The 19980-nt window shown below is 36.3% G+C and overlaps 1 protein-coding gene across 4 annotated transcripts in view; it reads right to left on the minus strand.

The window, feature by feature from the left end:
- Positions 1–19980, minus strand: part of PRTG (protogenin) — a 133869-nt gene that overhangs the window by 57392 nt on the left and 56497 nt on the right. For 3 of the 4 annotated variants that reach the window (XM_024128763.3, XM_024128761.3, XM_055087957.1), the window contains 8 exons: positions 18468–18601; positions 16811–16948; positions 16391–16549; positions 15623–15782; positions 14324–14571; positions 12070–12234; positions 8296–8601; positions 7375–7563 (listed from right to left, as the gene is read on the minus strand). In XM_024128763.3, coding sequence (XP_023984531.1) covers positions 7375–7563; positions 8296–8601; positions 12070–12234; positions 14324–14571; positions 15623–15782; positions 16391–16549; positions 16811–16948; positions 18468–18601 — 1499 coding nt within the window. The remainder of the gene's footprint in view (positions 1–7374; positions 7564–8295; positions 8602–12069; positions 12235–14323; positions 14572–15622; positions 15783–16390; positions 16550–16810; positions 16949–18467; positions 18602–19980) is intronic. The other variant, XM_024128764.3, reaches the window with a different exon arrangement.

Genomic DNA, 19980 nt, shown 5'->3' on the forward strand with positions numbered 1-19980 from the left:
GCCATGTTTTTCTCCATGTGTAAGCTGAGAAGTATGGGGAAGTGTGACTAGAAGCAAGATAAGCAGTAAGAAGTGCAGTAAACATGGGCTAAAGAAAGGTTTAGTAGTAACAATAATTAAAAACTATAATTGGCTTGACAATTAAGAGAGTCAGAAATATAGGAACCTAGAAGGCACAATAACAAATTTCTGAAAGATTTCCAACAAGAATAACAAACTAGAGCTAAGAGTTATTAAGTTATAAAGAATTAACATTGGCTATTTAGGAAAAATATTACTAGGTCATCCAGACCAGTGTTTCCACTTTTATGTGCATACTAGTCACCTAGTAATTATATTAAAATGGAGACTCTGATTCAGTAGGTCTGGGGAAGGGACAGGGTGAGACTGAAATTCAGCATTTAAATTAAATTCCAGATTATGCTGCTGATCCTGGGACCACACTTTAAAGAGCAAGGACTATAAAGTCTACATCTGGAATTGGCAAACCATAGTAATATGGTCTACTGTCTTTGGGTTACCTGCCAACTAAAAATGGTTTTTATATTTTTGAGTGGTCAGGAAAAATTTTAAGCAATATTTTGTGACACGTCCAAATTATATGAAACTCAAATTTTAGTCTCCATAAATACAGTAAGGCTTTTTACTGGAACATAACCAACACCCAAGCATTTATGAATTTTCTATGCTGCTTTGTGCTACAGTGGCAGTGGAAGAGACCATATGGCCCACTGTATTAGTCTGCTTAGGCTATCATGACAAAACACCATAGACTAGATGGCTTAAACAACAGAAATTAACTTCTCATAGCTCTGGAGACTGGGAAGTCCAAGATCAAGGTCTGGCAGGAGTCCGTTTCTGGTAAGAGCTCTCTTCCTGGCTTGTAGACAGTCACCTTCTCATTGCCTCATATGGTGGAGAGAGAGCTCTGGTATTTCCTCCTCTTCTTCTAAGGGCACCAGCCCTATTGGATTAGAGTTCCACTCTTATGACCTCATTTAACATTTGTCACTCTCTCAAAGGCTCTATCTATCTTCAAATACAGTCACATTAGGGGTTAGGGCTTCACCATATGAATTTGGTGGGAACATAAACATTCAGTTCATAAAGCCCACAAAGCCTAAAATATTTACTATCTGGCTCATCACAGAAAAAATTTGCCTGGCCCTGGTCTAGACCCTTGTTTCTCAAAGTGAGCAGAAATGCAAAAATTTCAGGCCTCACCCAGACCTACTAAATTTTAACAAGGTCCCTGGGTAAATTCATACACATATTAAAGCTCAAGAAGTAGTGGTTTCCATATCTAATGATCATGGTAAGTTATATGGGAAAAATTTTTTTTTAAATACAGATTTTCAGACTCTACCCTGGGAAGAGAACTATGGTATTGTAAAAACAACTACAACAGCTAACATTTGTTGAGGACTTACAATGAAATTTACAATGCAATGTTAACCCTTATGTGTATTATGTCATTAAATCTTCCTAACATTCTAAAATAACTATTATTATTATTATCACCCCTATTTAAAAGATTAGGCAAACAACGAGGATTTAATTTGTTAATAAGCTGTGGAGCTTGTAAGTTAAACCTAGGCAGCAGACATGAAGCTTAGTCAACTGATGTTTTTCTCTTAACTGTCAGTGCCACGTGCCTCCCATAATAAAGCACTGTAGATGATGCACCATGGGAATGACTGACACCATTTGGGGTCACAAGAGGATTCTCAGAAGAGTTAAGACTTAAAAGCTGAGCAAGATTTTTTTCCAGAGAGAAGAGATAGGTCTCTAATTTTGTCCAGAGAACATCAAAAATATTTTAAAATGGAAGATTACCTTTCATCCTAGGAAAAGAATTTAAGGAAAGATAAACACATGATTAACTGTAACTTTTGTATAGTTCTTACAGTTTCATCAACCTGCAAACATTCTGTCTTTAACTAGAAGTAGTTGCAAATTGGCAAATGAAAATCTTTTTATTGTCTTTTTTTTTTTTTTGCGGTACGCGGGCCTCTCACTGTTGTGGCCTCTCCTGTTGCGGAGCACAGTCTCTGGATGCGCAGGCTCAGCGGCCATGGCTCACGGGCCCAGCCGCTCTGCGGCACGTGGGATCTTCCTGGACCGGGGCACGAACCCGTGTCCCCTGCATCGGCAGGCGGACTCTAAACCACTGCGCCACCAGGGAAGCCCCTTTTTATTGTCTTAATGTAGCAGTACGTTTTTAGTAATGGGATTTTTTAGAAGTGGATGCTCCATTTCTTTTGAGGTATTGGTTTTTTAAGTACTTTTTAAAATTTTAAGTATTAAGGTTCTAAAATGTGATTTGAATATCAATCATATTTGGCATTGTTGGATACTGCAGAGAAGGGAATTTTCAAAAATTTTTACTCTCTTGATAAATTAGGAATAAATAGTTCAGTATTCCCTGAAGTCTGTGTTTTAAGTTTCAGCATGTTTTGTCTTGATAAAAGATTAAACACAACATAATAACTTAAAAGATATTTAACAGTGAAGGAAGTGAAATACAGTACTTTTTAAATGTTCCCTTCGTTATGTTATAATTTGTACTCACAGTCAATTTTATGGCCTACATAGTAGGTGGTTTCCAAAATCATTTCTTTAAGAAGTCTACCGACTTCAGTTAAATGAACTTATTTTGTAATTATTTGAAAAGAATGAAAGAATGCAATCAGATACTGTTCAGAGCAACTATTTCTACTAAAAGTGAAAATTAACTGTGGTAAAGCACAGGAAGAACTGAAGAGAGGCAAAAAATGTGAGGTTATGTCCCCAAAGAGCTTTCCTGTGGTAAATGAAAGCAATAATGTTAATGGAATTTTTATGCCAAGCCTAAAAATGGTCTGTTAACAAATAAATGCAAAGTGATCTCACAGAAACCAGTGCTGCTTTATGAAGTCAAAGCTAATCTGGACAGAATGCTTAATGATATTTATGTTGTCGACTATACATTACTTCAGCATGGAAGACTCCTGGCATCTATAATGACATTTAAGCTGGTAGTCAATATCAAAGCACCAGATTATCTGAAATGAATTTATAGGCTAAGTCAGTATGGAACTATACACTTGAAATTATTTCACAATTAGGAAGATTTTGTTATAAAATATAGTGTATTTTTTACTCCATCTTATGTGAAATTTGCAGACCAACCACATTATAAGGATTTTCACCTGTAGCATGTTTCCAAAGATTTTCTGAGTGTTATCTAAGGCTTCCTTGTGTGAGAGGGGTGAGGGAAGACAGTCTCTGAAAAGACTTTGGCTTGCTTTAAAACGTGACTTCCATATTTCGTAAATTGAGTGATTCTAATTCTCTTCGAAACAAAATCGCTATTATAGTAAGGTTCACAATGACCCCTCTCTGCTCAAAGTGGTCTCGAAGTGGTCTCCTTTATGCCACAAAATCTTGTTCTGCCTCGACTAAAGGAAAGCTTACAACTTCCTCCAGCTATATCAATTTGGCTCACCAGTGCTAGTTCTGTTTTCTTTCTTGAGATATGTAGCCACACAACCAAATCCTATTCTACTATAGCGAAAGATAACACCCAGAAATCTGACTTAATTTTACCATGCTTCTATACAAACTGGCTAAGGGACTCTAAAATTACATCATTAACCAGGGACTGTTTCTTCAGACTCCTACTCCCAGCAGAAACTGGGAGTTATAACTTTAGATTTCTCAAAAAAGATCTGAGCTTTGAAGGTGTGATTTTAAATATTTTGGATCTTTACAATTGGTACTAAATAGAATGCTCATTAATCATGCTCGCTGTGAAATTTAATAGCACAAATTCTTTGACAAAAAGGAAGCTAAAGATTATCTAACATTGTCCTAAATGCTAAACAACAGCACTATCTAAATAATCCCCCCCTTTTCACTCTATTCTACACAGACAAATAAATTAAGAACAGTTTCTGACAATCAGCTTATGAAAACAGTCCTCTTGCAATTAGAAACTCTAACTGCAGAATTTGAACCCAATTTCTGAAATAAACAGACCAAAAAGGAGGAACAAATGATTTCAATCAGTTTATTATCAGGGAACATAAGTGTGCTATTAATTTTGCTTCAGTTTATTGTGTGATGAATGAAACAAACATTTAAAAATTCTATTCAAAACTGAACTAAACACTGAAAGTGCCAAGGAAAAAAAACTAAGTGAAAATAATTACTACGAAGATGCAAAATCTCGAAGAAAACCGCAAACCACAATTTAGAACAAATCACATAAACATTAAATCACAAAACTAGTGCTTTTTATCCAACTGCCCCAAAGTAAACCACTTCCAATAAAATCAAACTGTATATATTAAAATCATTAAACTAAAACAAACTAGCAACGTCAAAAATACTTCCACTGCTCTGCCAATATTTATATTATACTAATAAAGACACAAGAACCTTTTTTAGCCACTTTAAAAAACAAAACATTCTACATCTCAGGGATTAGAGCTTTGAGGGTTTACAGTAAAATGTTCTAAAATAACTTTCATTACTAAGTACAATTAAATTTAGTTAATCAGAAATTTGGGAGAAAATTGTACAAGTGATTCAACTTAATCTTTTGGTTTAATCCTTGTTTTTAACAGTGGTCACATCTGTTATATTTTTTTAATCCAGTGCTATAATGCCTTACTTAAAAAAGAATTTTAAATGCTTGTTAAATGAATTGAAATATATGAGCTCATTCACCTACTTCTTTCTTTCAGAAACAAAGAACTGTATGTATTACTAAGGAGAATGTGTCCCCCAAACATATTTTTTTATTGAAAACTTCATTACCTGAAGTGGAAACAAAAAGGGCATCAGAAAGGGGATTAGTATGAAAATGAAATTTTGAGACATCAGTTTCCTACTCAAATTGACACTGAATCAGCAAACAAAAGCATTTAAATTTCATTTCCAAGCCCACTTAGTAAATCTAGTTCCGGTTAGAGTATCTTTAATGTGCAAAAGCTCAGTAAAAGCAAGTATTCACCATGTAAGACACAGATAGGGTTCCCTTAACCTACTGCCCTCTAGACACATCACACTCTGTTAAACAGGCAGCTACCGCCAGATGCTCTCGCTAAAAATGGTCACAGATGGTCAGTTGTCCAGTTAATAGAACATACTGCTCTCCCAACAACCAAAAGTAAGACGGAAAGGAGTGAGAGCTGTTAACACTTGCCTGCTTAGTGGGTTAAACCCATTAGCTTGCTGTAAGCTTGGCTAGGCCCCAAGAGTGACTTTCCAGAAAAGGAAGATGAGACCCTAGGGCTCTCAAGATTAGAAGGCATCTTAAAGGTGATCTAGTCAACAGCTGAACAGTGCTTGAATCCACACAACTGCATCCCTGCCAGTCAGCCGATCCAGCCCTGGACATGGCAACTCCAGGGGTATGGAACCCGCCGTCTAACAAGAAAGTCCTACAGCTGTGAGAGAGTACCCTGCAACCCTGCACTGCAATTACTCCAGCCACTCAGTCTGACTCCAGTCAGGAGACACGCGGCTATTTTAATAGACAGGGTATATTGAGTATAACAAAATCATTTCCTACTTTTATGCACTATAAAATGATTTTAAATCCTTTGCAAATGGCACATGCAAAGGATTTTATGACATAAAAACATAGGCAGTAACTATATGCAATTTATTTTTAAAACATAGGAAGAAATAAAAGTATATAGGATGGAAAGCTATTATTCAGAGATTACAAAAAATTTCAACAAAAATCAATGGATCTTCTTAATATATATGCCATCTGTAGGAAATTTTTAAATTTTAAAGAATTGTTTTTAATTGGCTAAGTTTTAATAAAATGTTTCTCTAAACTTTTCACAAGCACAGCAGTCTTTTGTTTTTTTCTAATAAATTATTCATCTGTTTAGAATAAGCTACCTATATGTTCAATAAGACTTGTCTAACAATCTACTGTTTTGTTATCTTCAATGTATGTATACTTCCTTATCAGTGAAGAAACTGGAGGTACTGAGTTTGATGTATGATTTTTCATCAAAAATTGTCTCAAATCCTGTTTCTTACTTGATACTGACTAAAATTTTCTTGATTAAATGACATGCATGTGGAAAGGGAGGGCACCCTGAGAAGGCATGGCTAGAAATAAATGCTGCTGAATGGCTGACAGTAGGTTGGGCTAACGTCATCTGAGTATCAATGGCTTAAGGAAGGTCACCCTGGAACATATGTAACTTCTCCTTGTCCTTTATAAAGCTGTGTGACAGGGATCAACTGTGAAACTTATTTAACCTAATGCAGATTCAATTAAAATCCAACACAACAAGATTACAAGCAAAACGGCACCTGAAAAATTACGTCAAAGAACTGGAAGATAGGGTTCTGCGCCCCTGGGTCTGAAAACAGATTCCCACCACTGCTTCTTATTGCACAGGGATTTGGGTCTAATGCTGTTCTCACAGCTTGTGGCATGAGGCCAGGGGAAAAAAATGAAGCAGTCCCCTGTGGGACCACTGTGTCTTTTCCCTTCCTGCACTCCAAAGGGCAGTCTGTTACAGGGAAAGCCAGAGTGCTTGTAAATTTCCATTATGTGCAGAAGGTGTGATAACAATCCAGTAGGAATTTAGTTGATGCTGCTTTGTGCTTAAGGGTAAAAATCTACTCACAAGCAACAAATAGCTCAGTGTGCATTCTACACCTTGAGTATGTTTATACTCACGCATTTCTTGTAGTTATTAAGTGTCTTTACTTTCTACTAAACATGTTTTCATCATGAAATCCTTTCACTGTGCAAAGATAGGATAAATAGGGAATAAAAGTGTCTTTCAGAACTCTGATGAACCCAAACACAAAATTAAGTGCTTTTTCTTTAGTGTTTCTGGGTTAGAACTACATAAAGTAAATATTTACAGTTACATGGGTCATATGTAAGAGCATTATTTTGTACATAATTTACATATCTTTTACACATGCAAAATAATACACCTACCTGGCACTCTCAGGCAATTTCTAAGTTAAACTTAAATTATTGTGTATTATCTGATCATTTGGTGATATTCCTAATTTTACATTTCTATTCTACATCCACCACACAGTCACAAGAATTGATCAGCATCTCACTCCACCAGAAGTGAACTTTAGAAAGAAAATCGATGCCCAAAGGTGGGGAGAAGATAGAAAGATAACCTGGTTATCTGACATTGTACCGATTCACTCACAATGGTGAGTCAAGGACCATTCGCTGACTTAAGCGGTAGAATATGCACAATGATGTAGCAGGGTCAATTCTTTTCTTTTTACCATTAAGTCATTATTTCTGCCTTATATCCTATAACTTTTTTCCCAATTGGTCAGGGAGGAAGGGAAAAAGGAAAAACACAGCACAGGTTCACTCACCTAAACCACTGAGAGTATAGAGAAGGTCACTGGTAGCTAAGAAAATGGGTCCATTCTCCTGCTGCCCTTCTTCTTTGTAGTACAGCTTGTAGCCCTGAATGGTTGCTGTGTCCTCAGCATCTTGTTGCCACTTTACAGAAATGGTGGTACAATTCAGAGGCTCCAAATGTAACTCTGGAGACTTAGGGGCTAGAAAAATTCACCAGATGTATAAGAAACTCGTAATGCACATGAAACCACAGGATAGTATATAGCTCTGTTTTAAACCAACAGTTGCATAAAAATTCAATTCCAACAATTATACTTTACCTTAATATTAAAAATTCCACAATGATATTAAATTTTGAGACAGAATTAAAAACATAAAATACTACCTAAAAAACTAAGGTATATAAATAAGAACAAAATTACATGTGTATTTTAAGTTTTTTCAAAGAAGCAATATGTGTTTCCTAATGTTGACCATCCAATATTCCCCTGTGATAGAACAGGCATTATTACTAATCAGTTAACAAGAAAAAGCCCAGTCATGTTACATTCCACATTAGTAAAAGAGGAGGCGGGTCTGGAACTTCCTAGTATTACGGTTTTTCTATTAAGCTGATGATTTAAAAAAATATATATGGCAATGATATTAATTAGGTCTCTATTAATATATAACTTCCGGTAATTCAATTTGATTTGGACCCATCTGTCTGAAGGATCTGCTAAGTAAACATAGAGCAACCAAAAGTTTTACACACTAATGAGCTCCATGCAAAGAGCAACTACTCAATAGAAACTTTAAAATTTTTTTCGATTAAGCCCGTGATTGTTGGAATACTTTAATTCATAAGACAAGATTTTAAAATATAAACATAAGTTAGATAAGAAAAAAAAAGAAAAATACTGTGTTATTCTTCCCCAGTAGTCAACATTTACCTTTCACGCTTGTAGCTTTGGGTGTCCTGTGTGAGGTCCATACTGAAGACTCTCCCAGCCCCACTCTGGTGGCAGCAGTAATCCGCACCAGGTAGACACTATCAGGTTTCAGGCCCTCTAACAGGTGCTCATGAGTGGTCCCTGGGAGCTCCAGAACTTGGATGGTGTTGTCAGTACTCAGGCGGAAGGACAGGCGGTAGAGGACCACCTGGCCCCGCCGATACTTGGCTGGGATTGGCAGCCAGGAGACGAGAATATCGGTGGGACTTCGACTTGTCAAACTAATTTCAGGAGGTCTCAGGGGAACTAGTCATACAAGAAAACAGGTTGCTTATAAATATTTAGAATCAAAATTGTCAACTAGCACACCAGTATTTATTGAAGTATCTTAACAGCAACACATCACATAATAAAGGAGAGAGAGAGACTTTCGGCCCTAGCTGAGGTTTCCAGTCAAGCAGAGTACAAACCAGAAAAGGGAAGGAGAAAATAATGAGGGAGGATCTGATATAGAGAACCAAAGAAAGCAAGGTTTTCACTGTTGTTGTTGTGACTGTTCTGATGTTGTCTGGGATTAATATGAGCTTACTTAATATGAGAATACTTCTCAGTAACCCTACCAAAATGCCTTAAAACAAGGAAGAGAGAATTACACAAGAATGGAGAAGCTTAGGACACCAGGGTTATAACCTGACGAATAATTTGAAGTGTTTAATAAGAGTCGTATCTTAAAAATCAGTGTGAATTTTGTATTCCTAATTATAATATATGGTGCTTAATATGAAAACAATGTTTTCCCTGTAAATAATTCGAATACAACAGGCAGTCCAGGAAAATGAGCCAAGTATACTGGGAGGCAGTCTAATATTAAGAGCTAAGATGGGTTCTGGAGTTAGTCTCTGTGCAACTGAATCCCTGTTATATCAATGACTACTGTGTGTGATCTTGGCCAAATTAATTTCTCTGTGTCTAGGTTTCTTCATATACAAAATGGGGATGAAAACAATAGCTTCTTCTACAGGCATTCCTACCTCAAGTAATGGCAATTATTTGTCCAACTGCTCAGGACAAAAACCTTGGTGTCACCCGTGGTGTCCTCCATACACTCTCCACATTCAATCCTATGACTCTACTACTCACACGGCCACCCCCTTGGTCCCTGCACTGTCACCCTTAGCCTGTTTTGTTGCAATAGCCTCCTGACAGATTTCCCTGCCTCTGCCCTCTTCTTCACCACCTAGTCTCCAATACATTTGCTGTTAAACTGCAAGTCAGATCTTGTCACTCTTTGCTCAAAATAGCTCCCATTTCACTCACAGTAAAAGCCAGAGTCCTCATTATGGATTCATACAAAGCCCTACCTACTTATATGGTTGTTTCCTCATTCATTCTGTGCCTCATCTCCTACTGCTTTCTGCTTGTTCCCTCCAGTCTAGCCATGCTTGTACTTCAGGCCCTTAGCAATTTCCATGCCCTTTCCTAGAATTCACGTCCCCCAGTCATCTGCCTAGCCAGCTCCCTCATTTTCATTTCCTTCAGGTCTTCAAATGTCACCTATTACATGAGGTATCTCTGTCTAAAGCCTTACCCCTTTCCCTGCTTTTTTCCCCTTCTCCTCAACACTTATTACTATCTAACAGAGCATATCATTGACTGTTTATCTTATTTATTGTCCCTCTGTCCCTTCTCCCACAACAGAAAGTAAGCTCCACAAGGTATGGGACAATTTTTTGTCTCTTTCATTCACTACTAAATACTGAATAACACATCGCAGGTACTCTATAAATATTTGTTGAATGAATGAAATAATAGGTAGGAAAGGGAAAGCCAATCAAGCATTTCTGAGTCCTTTATGTGTATGAAGTCATGAATTCTCACAAAAACCCAATGAAGAAAGTGCCATTATCATTTCTACTTTATAGCTGAGGAAACTGAGGTACAAAGAAGTCAAATCACTTACCCAAGGTCACACAGCTTGTAAGTGAAGAAGTAGATCTACAGCCTATATTCTTATCCCCTACACCCTACTATCTCTTATATAACAATGGTTCTTCTATCATAGGGTTATGTAGGGATTAAAGGATATAATGGAGGGAACGTTTTTAGAACAGGCAGTGGTAAACACTCCAAAAGTGTTAGTTGTATCTGACGTGCACACTAGGAGACCCACACATCTCAGTCTGAGAAGTACAGGCTGAGGAAATGGGGGAATACTGATGCAGAAAATTGAAAAGCAGTGTCAGAAGTCTGTATGTTATCCAGAAAACAAAATGAAACTTAATTAAACAAAAAAGTTGCAGAGCGGGCTTCCCTGGTGGCGCAGTGGTTTAGAGTCCGCCTGCCGATGCAGGGGACACGGGTTCGTGCCCCGGTCCGGGAAGATCCCACATGCCGCGGAGCGGCTGGGCCCGTGAGTCATGGCCGCTGAGCCTGCGCGTCTGTAGCCTGTGCTCCGCAATGGGAGAGGCCACAACAGTGAGAGGCCCGCATAACGCAAAAAAAAAAAAAAAAAAAAAAAAAGTTGCAGAATAAGGAAAGGTTTAAAAGGAGAAAAACTTTGAGATCACAACTTAATTGGAATTGGCAAGCTTTAACCAGTATCTTGCTATGCTAAGACACATTTTCTTGAAGGGTATGGGGGAATACACCTCATATACCAAATAAACCCAAAACAACTACAACAAACACCAGCCTGTGTTTCACCTTAGATATGCATGTCAGAGGTTGTTAAATGTAATTAGGTAACCAGAGAGGTCACGGTTCACTCTAAAATGGAACAGACTCTTAAACGAAAACTGAAATGTGGAATTCAGCATCCAGATCAATGACAATTTTTTCATTTAGTAAAAGTCTGAATTTATAAACATTTACACAAGTAGTAGTATAGAGATATAATAGATCTGGGACCAAATGGACAAAGAAAAAGATGTGAGAATCATTTATATAAAAATGTTTTGAAAACTAAAGGTGGACCATTTCTTGAGGATGCAAAAACATTTGTAAAGGAAAAATAGTATAATTAAGTATATGTTAAACAATCCCCCTTTCACACTGCAGAGTACAAATATGGGCCATGGAGAGGCCCTGAAGAGAGAGATGAAGAGTCAGAGGAGGAGAAACAGTTCTCCAGGACTATTTTAATGGATAGAATTTCCCACCGCTGTAAGAGTATATGGAGGCCTGCCCTCAAAAGGACAGCAACTCAATTTCCAACCCCAGGTAACAAACTGAACAGGCAATACTTTCCTGCTTATGCAGAATAAGTACAATGTATCTAAAAATAAACTAACTGCTATCTGATTTTATAAGAATTTTTTTAACTGACAAGTACTAAACTTCTTAAACTCCCAGTTTCAGAAGTCCAATGCCTCTGACCTCCAGTCATTACCTACACTCAATATGTACCTGTCATTATATTTTTTCTCACCTAGAGAATCTCACATTTTGTTCTCCTCAGTAAAGAAAAGAAAACAAACCAAAAACCCTGCAACGCATTTACAATTTAAACCAGGAACTTGAAGAAATAAAAGGACAATTTTGTTATTAAAATTTGTATTACGAATTATAAATGAAAGTGCCCTTCATCATGTTACTGCCAAAAATTGAGAGTAAGATTTGAAATGGTAAATTAGCCTGCTGGTTATCACATTTGTTTTTGTTTTTGTTTTTAAACCAAAACCAGGATATTTTCTCTGAGTCAGAACACATATTCATTGAAAGTGATAAAGCATATTACTGTTCATGCTGAGGTGACCTAGAGTCACATTTTCTTACCATCCTCTAAAGTTTTCTGTGTCACGTGGTCGGACATCTGACTGGCTCCCATTGGCATATAAGCCACAATGTAGAAAGTATAATTGCTGGCAGGTTCCAAGTCATCAATAAGATAATGAGTTGTGTCATTTCCGATGACTACTTGATACTCTTCATTGTTTAAACCTAGGTTAAGGAATCAGTGTCTAAAAATTATGAATATTCAAAATAAAATTAATAAGATCATTACCATTTTCTTCCACTATGAAACACTGGTCTTTGGGTCTCTCTGTTATCTTTCGTGACCCTTTAAAAAATGTGAATAGGAAGGTTTTTATTTTCTAAAAGTAACCATGTCTTGTTACAAATTACTAGTTTGAATTTTTCCTGAATAAATCAGACTGAAAACAATTAATCTTCTCTAAACATCATTTAACATCTAGTCAAAACCCACAGCAGAGACAATGTACAGCAGTAACACAACAGAGTTTAACGCTACAGAATACTGTAGTTCATTAACAGTGTAAATTTTACTTGCTTAAACTCATGGTTTCCTTTTTCTTTTAAACATAAAAGGAGAGACAGTAGGGAATGTAATGGCTCTACTCTTTATAAAGACAAACCAAACCAAAAGTTGTCATGCAAAAGATCTCATTTTGACCCTAGAGATTCTATTAAATTTGACTGACACAAGTTGTTCTTTTTACTTATATTGAAAGCAAAAGAACTGGGAGGCACAGAATGTGCTTCAAAATGTTTTGTTCCACAATGAGGTTTTTCTTCCCCCCGCCAGAGAGGAAAAAATTTCTCAGCAATCCTTAATAAAATATGCATAGCAAGGTATAGAAGAGGATTTGTCTTTGTGGGATTTAATTCCTACAGAGTAAACTTGCGAAGTGGAACAAGAGCACTGGCAGCTACTGTGCTTTGTGAACAATTCACAGTAAATGCACGTCAACTCAATCAAAACTCTCTAAGGATGGGGCCCCTTCTCTCCACACTGGATTTATAAACAAAACAGAAGGCAAATTCCACTATTAAGTTTTCCCACATTTCTGAATTAACTTGATAGCATTTTAATTAGACAAGATTACAGGCATTTCACAACAGACTAGCTAATGGTTCGTTAATTAGGAACTGCATAGTACGATTTCTGACCTACCAAACAAGGTCCTTGAGTTCGAATTAAAAAGCCTTGTTCTGCCTTTGAATAGACCACTGAGCCGCATGTGGAGGGCTCTAATGAAACAACCATAATAGCGAACAAGAGTGGTCTCCACCAAAACCAGCATTCCTTTTACCTTCTTAAATCATTAAAAAGGGAATTAACATACTCCAACATGCTCAGTTAACAGACTTTCATTCTTCTTGCTACCATGACCCCTGATTTAAATTCAAAATACTCCTTTTCAAAATACTACTTCAAAGTACAAAACACAAACAAACAACAAACCACCTGTTTCTACAAACAATTTTATTATATCACCATTCTTTGGGTATCTGAATTTGTTTGGAATGTCTATCACATAAAAAGTAGGCTGTTTTGTATACAACTAAAATCTGTAAACCTCTGCCATTGTTTCCATGAGAAATCAATAGTGAAATCTCTAGGATTTATAACTAGTTTTTCCTTTTCCTCTAAATTTTTGCCAAAAGAAAATATGAGGATAAAAAAGATTCCAGAAATGGAACTGAATAAAAATTTTAAGAAAGATTTGATATCTACTTTTACATAATAAATGAGATATCAATAAAGAGTGTCCTGCTCAATTTTTAGAGAGTTCTATGAGATTTGAGAAAATAATCAAATTATATAAAATCATATTACGGGGAATCTGAAAATGTTTACTTTCCCCGTTAAAAATAACATGCTATAGTGACTACAGTTCACCTTATTATTTTATTAAGCAGTTACACCATTGTTCCTATGTAACTGCATACTTAAATTGATATGTTTAAGTCTTAGGTAAGGAATTTACATCTCAGCTGAAACGAAATTCATAAGTACACCACTCTGTAACTTTTAGCAGGCAGAGATGGTACTTATTTCTAAACAGAAAATCTTAAACTATACTTACATACCTAAAGTATACAACAATACAAAATTTAACAAAAAAATTTATACACAGGTGATATAGTAATTACTTTATTAAAAGAGGTAAATGCCATAGAACTTCAAAAATATTTTGTGGATTATGTGAGACATCATTTATATTGAAAACAAATCCCTGACAGTAAATAGCACATAAAAATAAATAGTACTCAAATTGCTTACCTTCTGCTTTCATGTAGTGCACAGAATAAGCGATGACTTTGTCTGAATTATAAAGTGGCCTCTCCCAAGCTAAAAGGATGGCTGAACTTGACATGGTTTCAGCATGCACGTTATAGGGAGCACTGGGTCTGTCTTCTGACATTACTACAGTCAGTCTGGCTCTAGATAAAATAGATCCTTGGCTGTTCTCAGCCATGCACTGATAAATAGCATCATCTTCAGGAATAATCTGATTAATTACCAATTTACTGAGGAAAGAAAAAAATTATTTCAATGAAAATTCTAAGGATGACATTAAAATAAATTTAAGCTATTACTAAGTGCACTCTTAATTTTATTTATTTATTTATTTATTTATTTATTTTTTGCGGTACGCGGGCCTCTCATTGTTGTGGCCCCTCCAGTTGCGGAGCACAGGCTCTGGACGCGCAGGCTCAGCAGCCATAGCTCACGGGCCCAGCTGCTCCGCAGCATGTGGGATCTTCCCGCAACGGGGCACGAACCCGTGTCCCCTGCATCGGCAGGCGGCGGACTCTCAACCACTGCACCACCAGGGAAGCCCTGCACTCTTAATTTTAAAAAACAAGTTATTAAGAACAAAAAACTGTGTGACCAGCCCTACTAAAAAAATCTATATGAATTGCTTAAAATTACTCTTATTTTCTGAGTCTATATAAATAAGTACTTGTGATATCCAAATCCTGTTTGCTTTAGGTGACAGCTTAATCTCTTTTTTAAAATTTGGCTTTTATTAAGAAAGTATATTAATCTGTAGTAGCATCTAAATTTCTATAACATTGCAATGTTACATAAAATTCAGGTCAACAAAAATGTTCAAAAGTTTTGTTCAACATACAAGAGTGATACAAGAAGATTCATATTTATACTAATAAAAATGAGTTCTTAAAATCATTTTTAAAACTGTGGAGGAACTCTAAGAGACTTAATTATTTCCTTCTAAATTCCTCACTTTATGGAACAAGGAACTGAGACTCCAAAGGGTTAACATGCTTGCTAATAACTTAGCTGGTGGCTTACCAGGACCAGAACCCAGGTCTGGGGAAGTGTTCCAACATCCATTTCATTATAATCTACCACTTCCGCGATCCACATATAAAATACAAAAGGATTTTTGACATGCTGATATTACAGTCTTAAGTTAATTTCTTATTGATTTTACTTCAGTTTAAAATACCAGGATAATTTAGGTATCTGATATTATAACTATAACCGTTTCACATAAGAATTACTAAAGCCATTATATCTTATCTAGAATAATAGCAAAGTGACTTAGCCTACCTGTTGTACATTTTAATTCTACCATTTGAATGTATCTTCCTTCCGTTTTTCAACCATGACATTTTGGGTGAGGGGATTCCTTCTGCCTGACATACAAATCGAGCAGTACCAGCTCGAGGCCTCGTTAAACTTTCTGGCCATTCGACAAATGAAGGAGGAGCTATTTTTAAAGAAAAAAGAAAATATTTTTGTGGTCCAAACAGGAATGATATAGAGTCAAGGAAGAGTACAGCAAGTGACGCAAGTCCCACCCCGGAAAATATATGACATTCTGATCTTCCTGTCTACACTCTACATCTATCTATCTCTCCAGATGCCTTTTCTCTGCATTGCTCAGTTAATGTCCACTTTCCCCAGGCTTTCCCCATTGACACCATCTATACAAACACACTAAAAATATGTGTGCCATAATCCTAACTTAACCAAGCCCGATATACAGCCACTTGTGAATGCATTGAGACAACAGATTAAAATCTTAGACTGGTCAATGGGTATATGAATTTGTAGGTGGGTGAGAAGGAAATTAAAAAGGAAACTTAAATTAACTAAAAAGGACCATAATGTTATAAAAGCAAACAGGATGGTAACTTCAGAGTGATTCTAGTTATATTTTGACATAGGGCTTTAATTTCCTCCTAAAATTCATCACTGGTTTACAATTTCATATCAACGCTACAAAATTCAAGAAAAGTGGAAGTAAGCTACGAGATAAAACAGCAAATGTTAAAATGTAAGATTCTTCTAATTGCAGAAGGAAAGAAAACATACCTAATACAGTTAAAGTTGCCATGGCAACTGTAAAGTTGCGTGTGCCCGGGGTAGTGGCCCGACAAACATATACTCCAGCGTGTTGCAGCCTAATGTCAGATATCATGAGATTACCATTTCCAAGTACCCGAGTATTGAAGACATCAATGGACTTGTGATCTATTTCAAAAAGAACACTTCAGTTAAAACAATGTAACATGTGATCTAAAATTTTTCAAAAGATCACTATTCAAACAATCATTATCATAAAAAGTCTAAAATTTTCTATGCTAAAACTTTTCCTCTACACACTGAAATACCAGAAAGTTAAAAGCCACATAATTGCCAAACATGTGTGCTGTATATAAAATAAACATGTTATCAGTTTCACCCGTATGAACAAAGTTGAAGGAAAAGACTTTTTTTTTTCCTAAGACTTACCAAGACGGCTCCAAGAAATAATTGGTTTGGGATTTCCTGTGGCCGCACATTCTAAAACAACAGTCTGATGAAGAGACGTTGTTATGTTCTGTGGACCTGCTATAATGGATGGTGTGTGGAAGGATTTAGACTCCTTACCTTTGAGATGGAAAAGGCAGGATATAAGAAAAAATTATAAATAAGATATAATGAATGAAATGAGTTAAAATATCTATTCTGAAGTTTTTCACTTTTTTCTTTTTTAAAACAACTTTATTGAGATATAACTCACCCATTTGAAGTACATAATTCAATGGTTTATAGTACTTTCAGAGTTATACAACTATTACCATAATCAATTTTAAAACATTTTCATCACCCCAAAAAGAAACTCCATCCCATCAGCAATCACTCCCCAATCTCCTCTCCCCATGGCCTGACAACTACTTTGTGTCTCTGGATTTGCCTATTCCAGAGATTTCATAAAAAAGGAACCATACATTATGTGGTCTTTGAGGACTGGCTTTTCACTTAACATAATGTTCAAGGTTGATCTAAGCTGTAGCATGTACCAGTACTTCATTTATTTTTATTGAATAATAATAATAGATTAATAATTAAATGGATAAGACACATTTTATTTATCCATTCATTGGTTGATGGACACTTAGGTTGTTTCCATATCATCCACTTTTAATTGAGGTTCAAACACTGACTTAATGCTTTCACTAATCTTGTTAGGAATTTATGTGACAGTGGGGAGAACAAAGAAGTGTGAGAGTGCTTTTGTCTTTATGCTTCATACCAAGAAGCTAATAGATACCACCTAAAATTAAAACATGGCATTAAAAATTTAATTTCAGTCTCAATGTTCCTGTGAAAAAATTTTTAGTCTTAAAGGATCTTTTAGGAAGTAATATCTCTTGTGAAGAGTAAACACCCATGTGAAGTTCAACAATGTCTTTAGGTCTGGTTTTCTTCCACTACATTCAAGTAAATTTAATTATTTAAAAATAAAAAACTAGCATCTATGTATAATTCCATTTTAATAAAATAAATATTTATTTCTTCATATTCATCTCTCAAGCTAGTTTCCCTTCTAACTATATTTATGAATGGCAAAATATATGAAATTATGTTCACTTAATGTTAACAGTGACAATCTCTGGATATGGAACTAGGGACATTTTAAAAATATATCTTTGTACTTCTTACACTGTTTAATGTAAAAAAAATTATTTTACTTTTACAGATATTACTCTTTAAAATAAAACATGCATCATTTCTACAAATGCAAATTATAATTTTTCTTAAAACAACAAACAGAAAATCCCAAACTGGAAACAAATGTATTTTTATTGACAATGGACAATTTTAGTGGAAATAGATGATTATTATTCTTTTTTGAGCTTTTCTGTATTTTATATTTTAAAAACAAAAATGAAGTATTCACAAAACAAAAATTCAATCTTTCTTAAAGATATTGACATTGACATATAAAACAAGTTAGTTTGAGAAGAAGCTTGCTTAAATAGATAAAAATGATCATTTTCCAAAGAGATTACAATAAAATTGAAATGTAATTAAAGTACTACTTTATGGTATATTATTATAGCCAGAGAAGGCAAATTAATAGCTGGTCCAATTAAAAACTGAAAAATCAACTTATGTATGGTACCTGGAATCACTGTGAGTAAGGCCTCCATACTTTTACGTCTGTGAGCTACAGTAGCAGCAACACAACGGTAATTTCCAGCATCCTTTTGGTCAACATCATAGATCTGCAATACTCCTGTTGGTAGTGCAGTTACCCTGTCATGAGAGGAAAGATGATTAAACTCCCTGTAGTAGATTTTATATTTTATCTTAACATATATTCTATGATAAAAATTCATATACTCAACTTTTTAAAAATGCCAGATGCAATAATACTTTAAAGACTTTTAAAAATATTAGCTTGGGGCTTCCCTGGTGGCGCAGTGGTTGCGCGTCCGCCTGCCGATGCAGGGGAACCGGGTTCGCGCCCCGGTCTGGGAGGATCCCACATGCCGCGGAGCGGCTGGGCCCGTGAGCCATGGCCGCTGGGCCTGCGCGTCCGGAGCCTGTGCTCCGCAACGGGAGAGGCCACAGCAGAGGGAGGCCCGCATACCACAAAAAAAGAAAAAAATAAAAAATAAAAATATTAGCTTGATTCAATTGTTTTCATTTGGGTTACTACAACTCTCTAAAACATAAGTAATTATGCTGTATCTCAGCGGTCCTCAATCTTTTTGGCACCAAGGACGGGTTTCGTGGAAGACAATTTTTTCCCGAGTCCCCCCAGGGATGATTCAAGCGTGTTACATTTATTGTGCGCTTTATTTCTATTATTATTACATTGTAATATATAATTAAATAATTATACAACACACCATAATGCAAAATCAGTGGGAGCCCTGAGCTTGTTTTCCTGCAACTAGATGGTACCATCTGGGGATGGTGGGAGACAGTGACACCTGAAGTGTGTTGCTTATGTCCTGTCTACTCTGTAAGACACAACTTAATTGTCACTTGCCACTGATAGGGCTCTGATATGAGTCTGCAAGCAACTGATTTATTATGGTCTCTGTAGAGCCAAACCTCTCTGCTAATGATCATCTGTATTTGCAGCCGTGCCCCAGTGCCAGCATCACTACCTCGGCTCCACCTCAGATCATCAGGCAGTAGATTCTCATAAGGAACGTGCAACCTAGATCCCTCGCATGTGCAGTTCACAGTAGGGTTTGCGTCCCTATGGGAATCTAATTCTGCTCAGGAGGCGGAGCTCAGGCGGTAATGTGAGCGATCGGGAGCGGCTGTAAATACAGATGAAGTTTTGCTGCTCACCTGCCGTTCACCTCCTGCTGTGCGGCCTGGTTCCTAACAGGCCACAGGCAGGTAACAGTCCATGGCCCAGAGGTTGGGGACCCCCGCTACATGTGATTTGTGAAATCTATCAGTGTAATTTTACACAGAATCTCACTTGACATTATAGCTTACATTTAGCTAACTGGTGGTCTAGAGTTTAGTATGGTATTTTTCAAATACCTGATTTTTTGCCTTTTAATATCTATGTATTCTCCAAGATATATCTGAATGTAAGTTTTGTTTTTTTAAGCTCTTCCTTGAATAACTTTGTCCATCTTAGTTCTCTCTACCATTTCAGCAAATGA

This window comes from Physeter macrocephalus, chromosome 11, assembly GCF_002837175.3.
Source record: "Physeter macrocephalus isolate SW-GA chromosome 11, ASM283717v5, whole genome shotgun sequence".
Classification (NCBI taxonomy): domain Eukaryota; kingdom Metazoa; phylum Chordata; class Mammalia; order Artiodactyla; family Physeteridae; genus Physeter; species Physeter macrocephalus.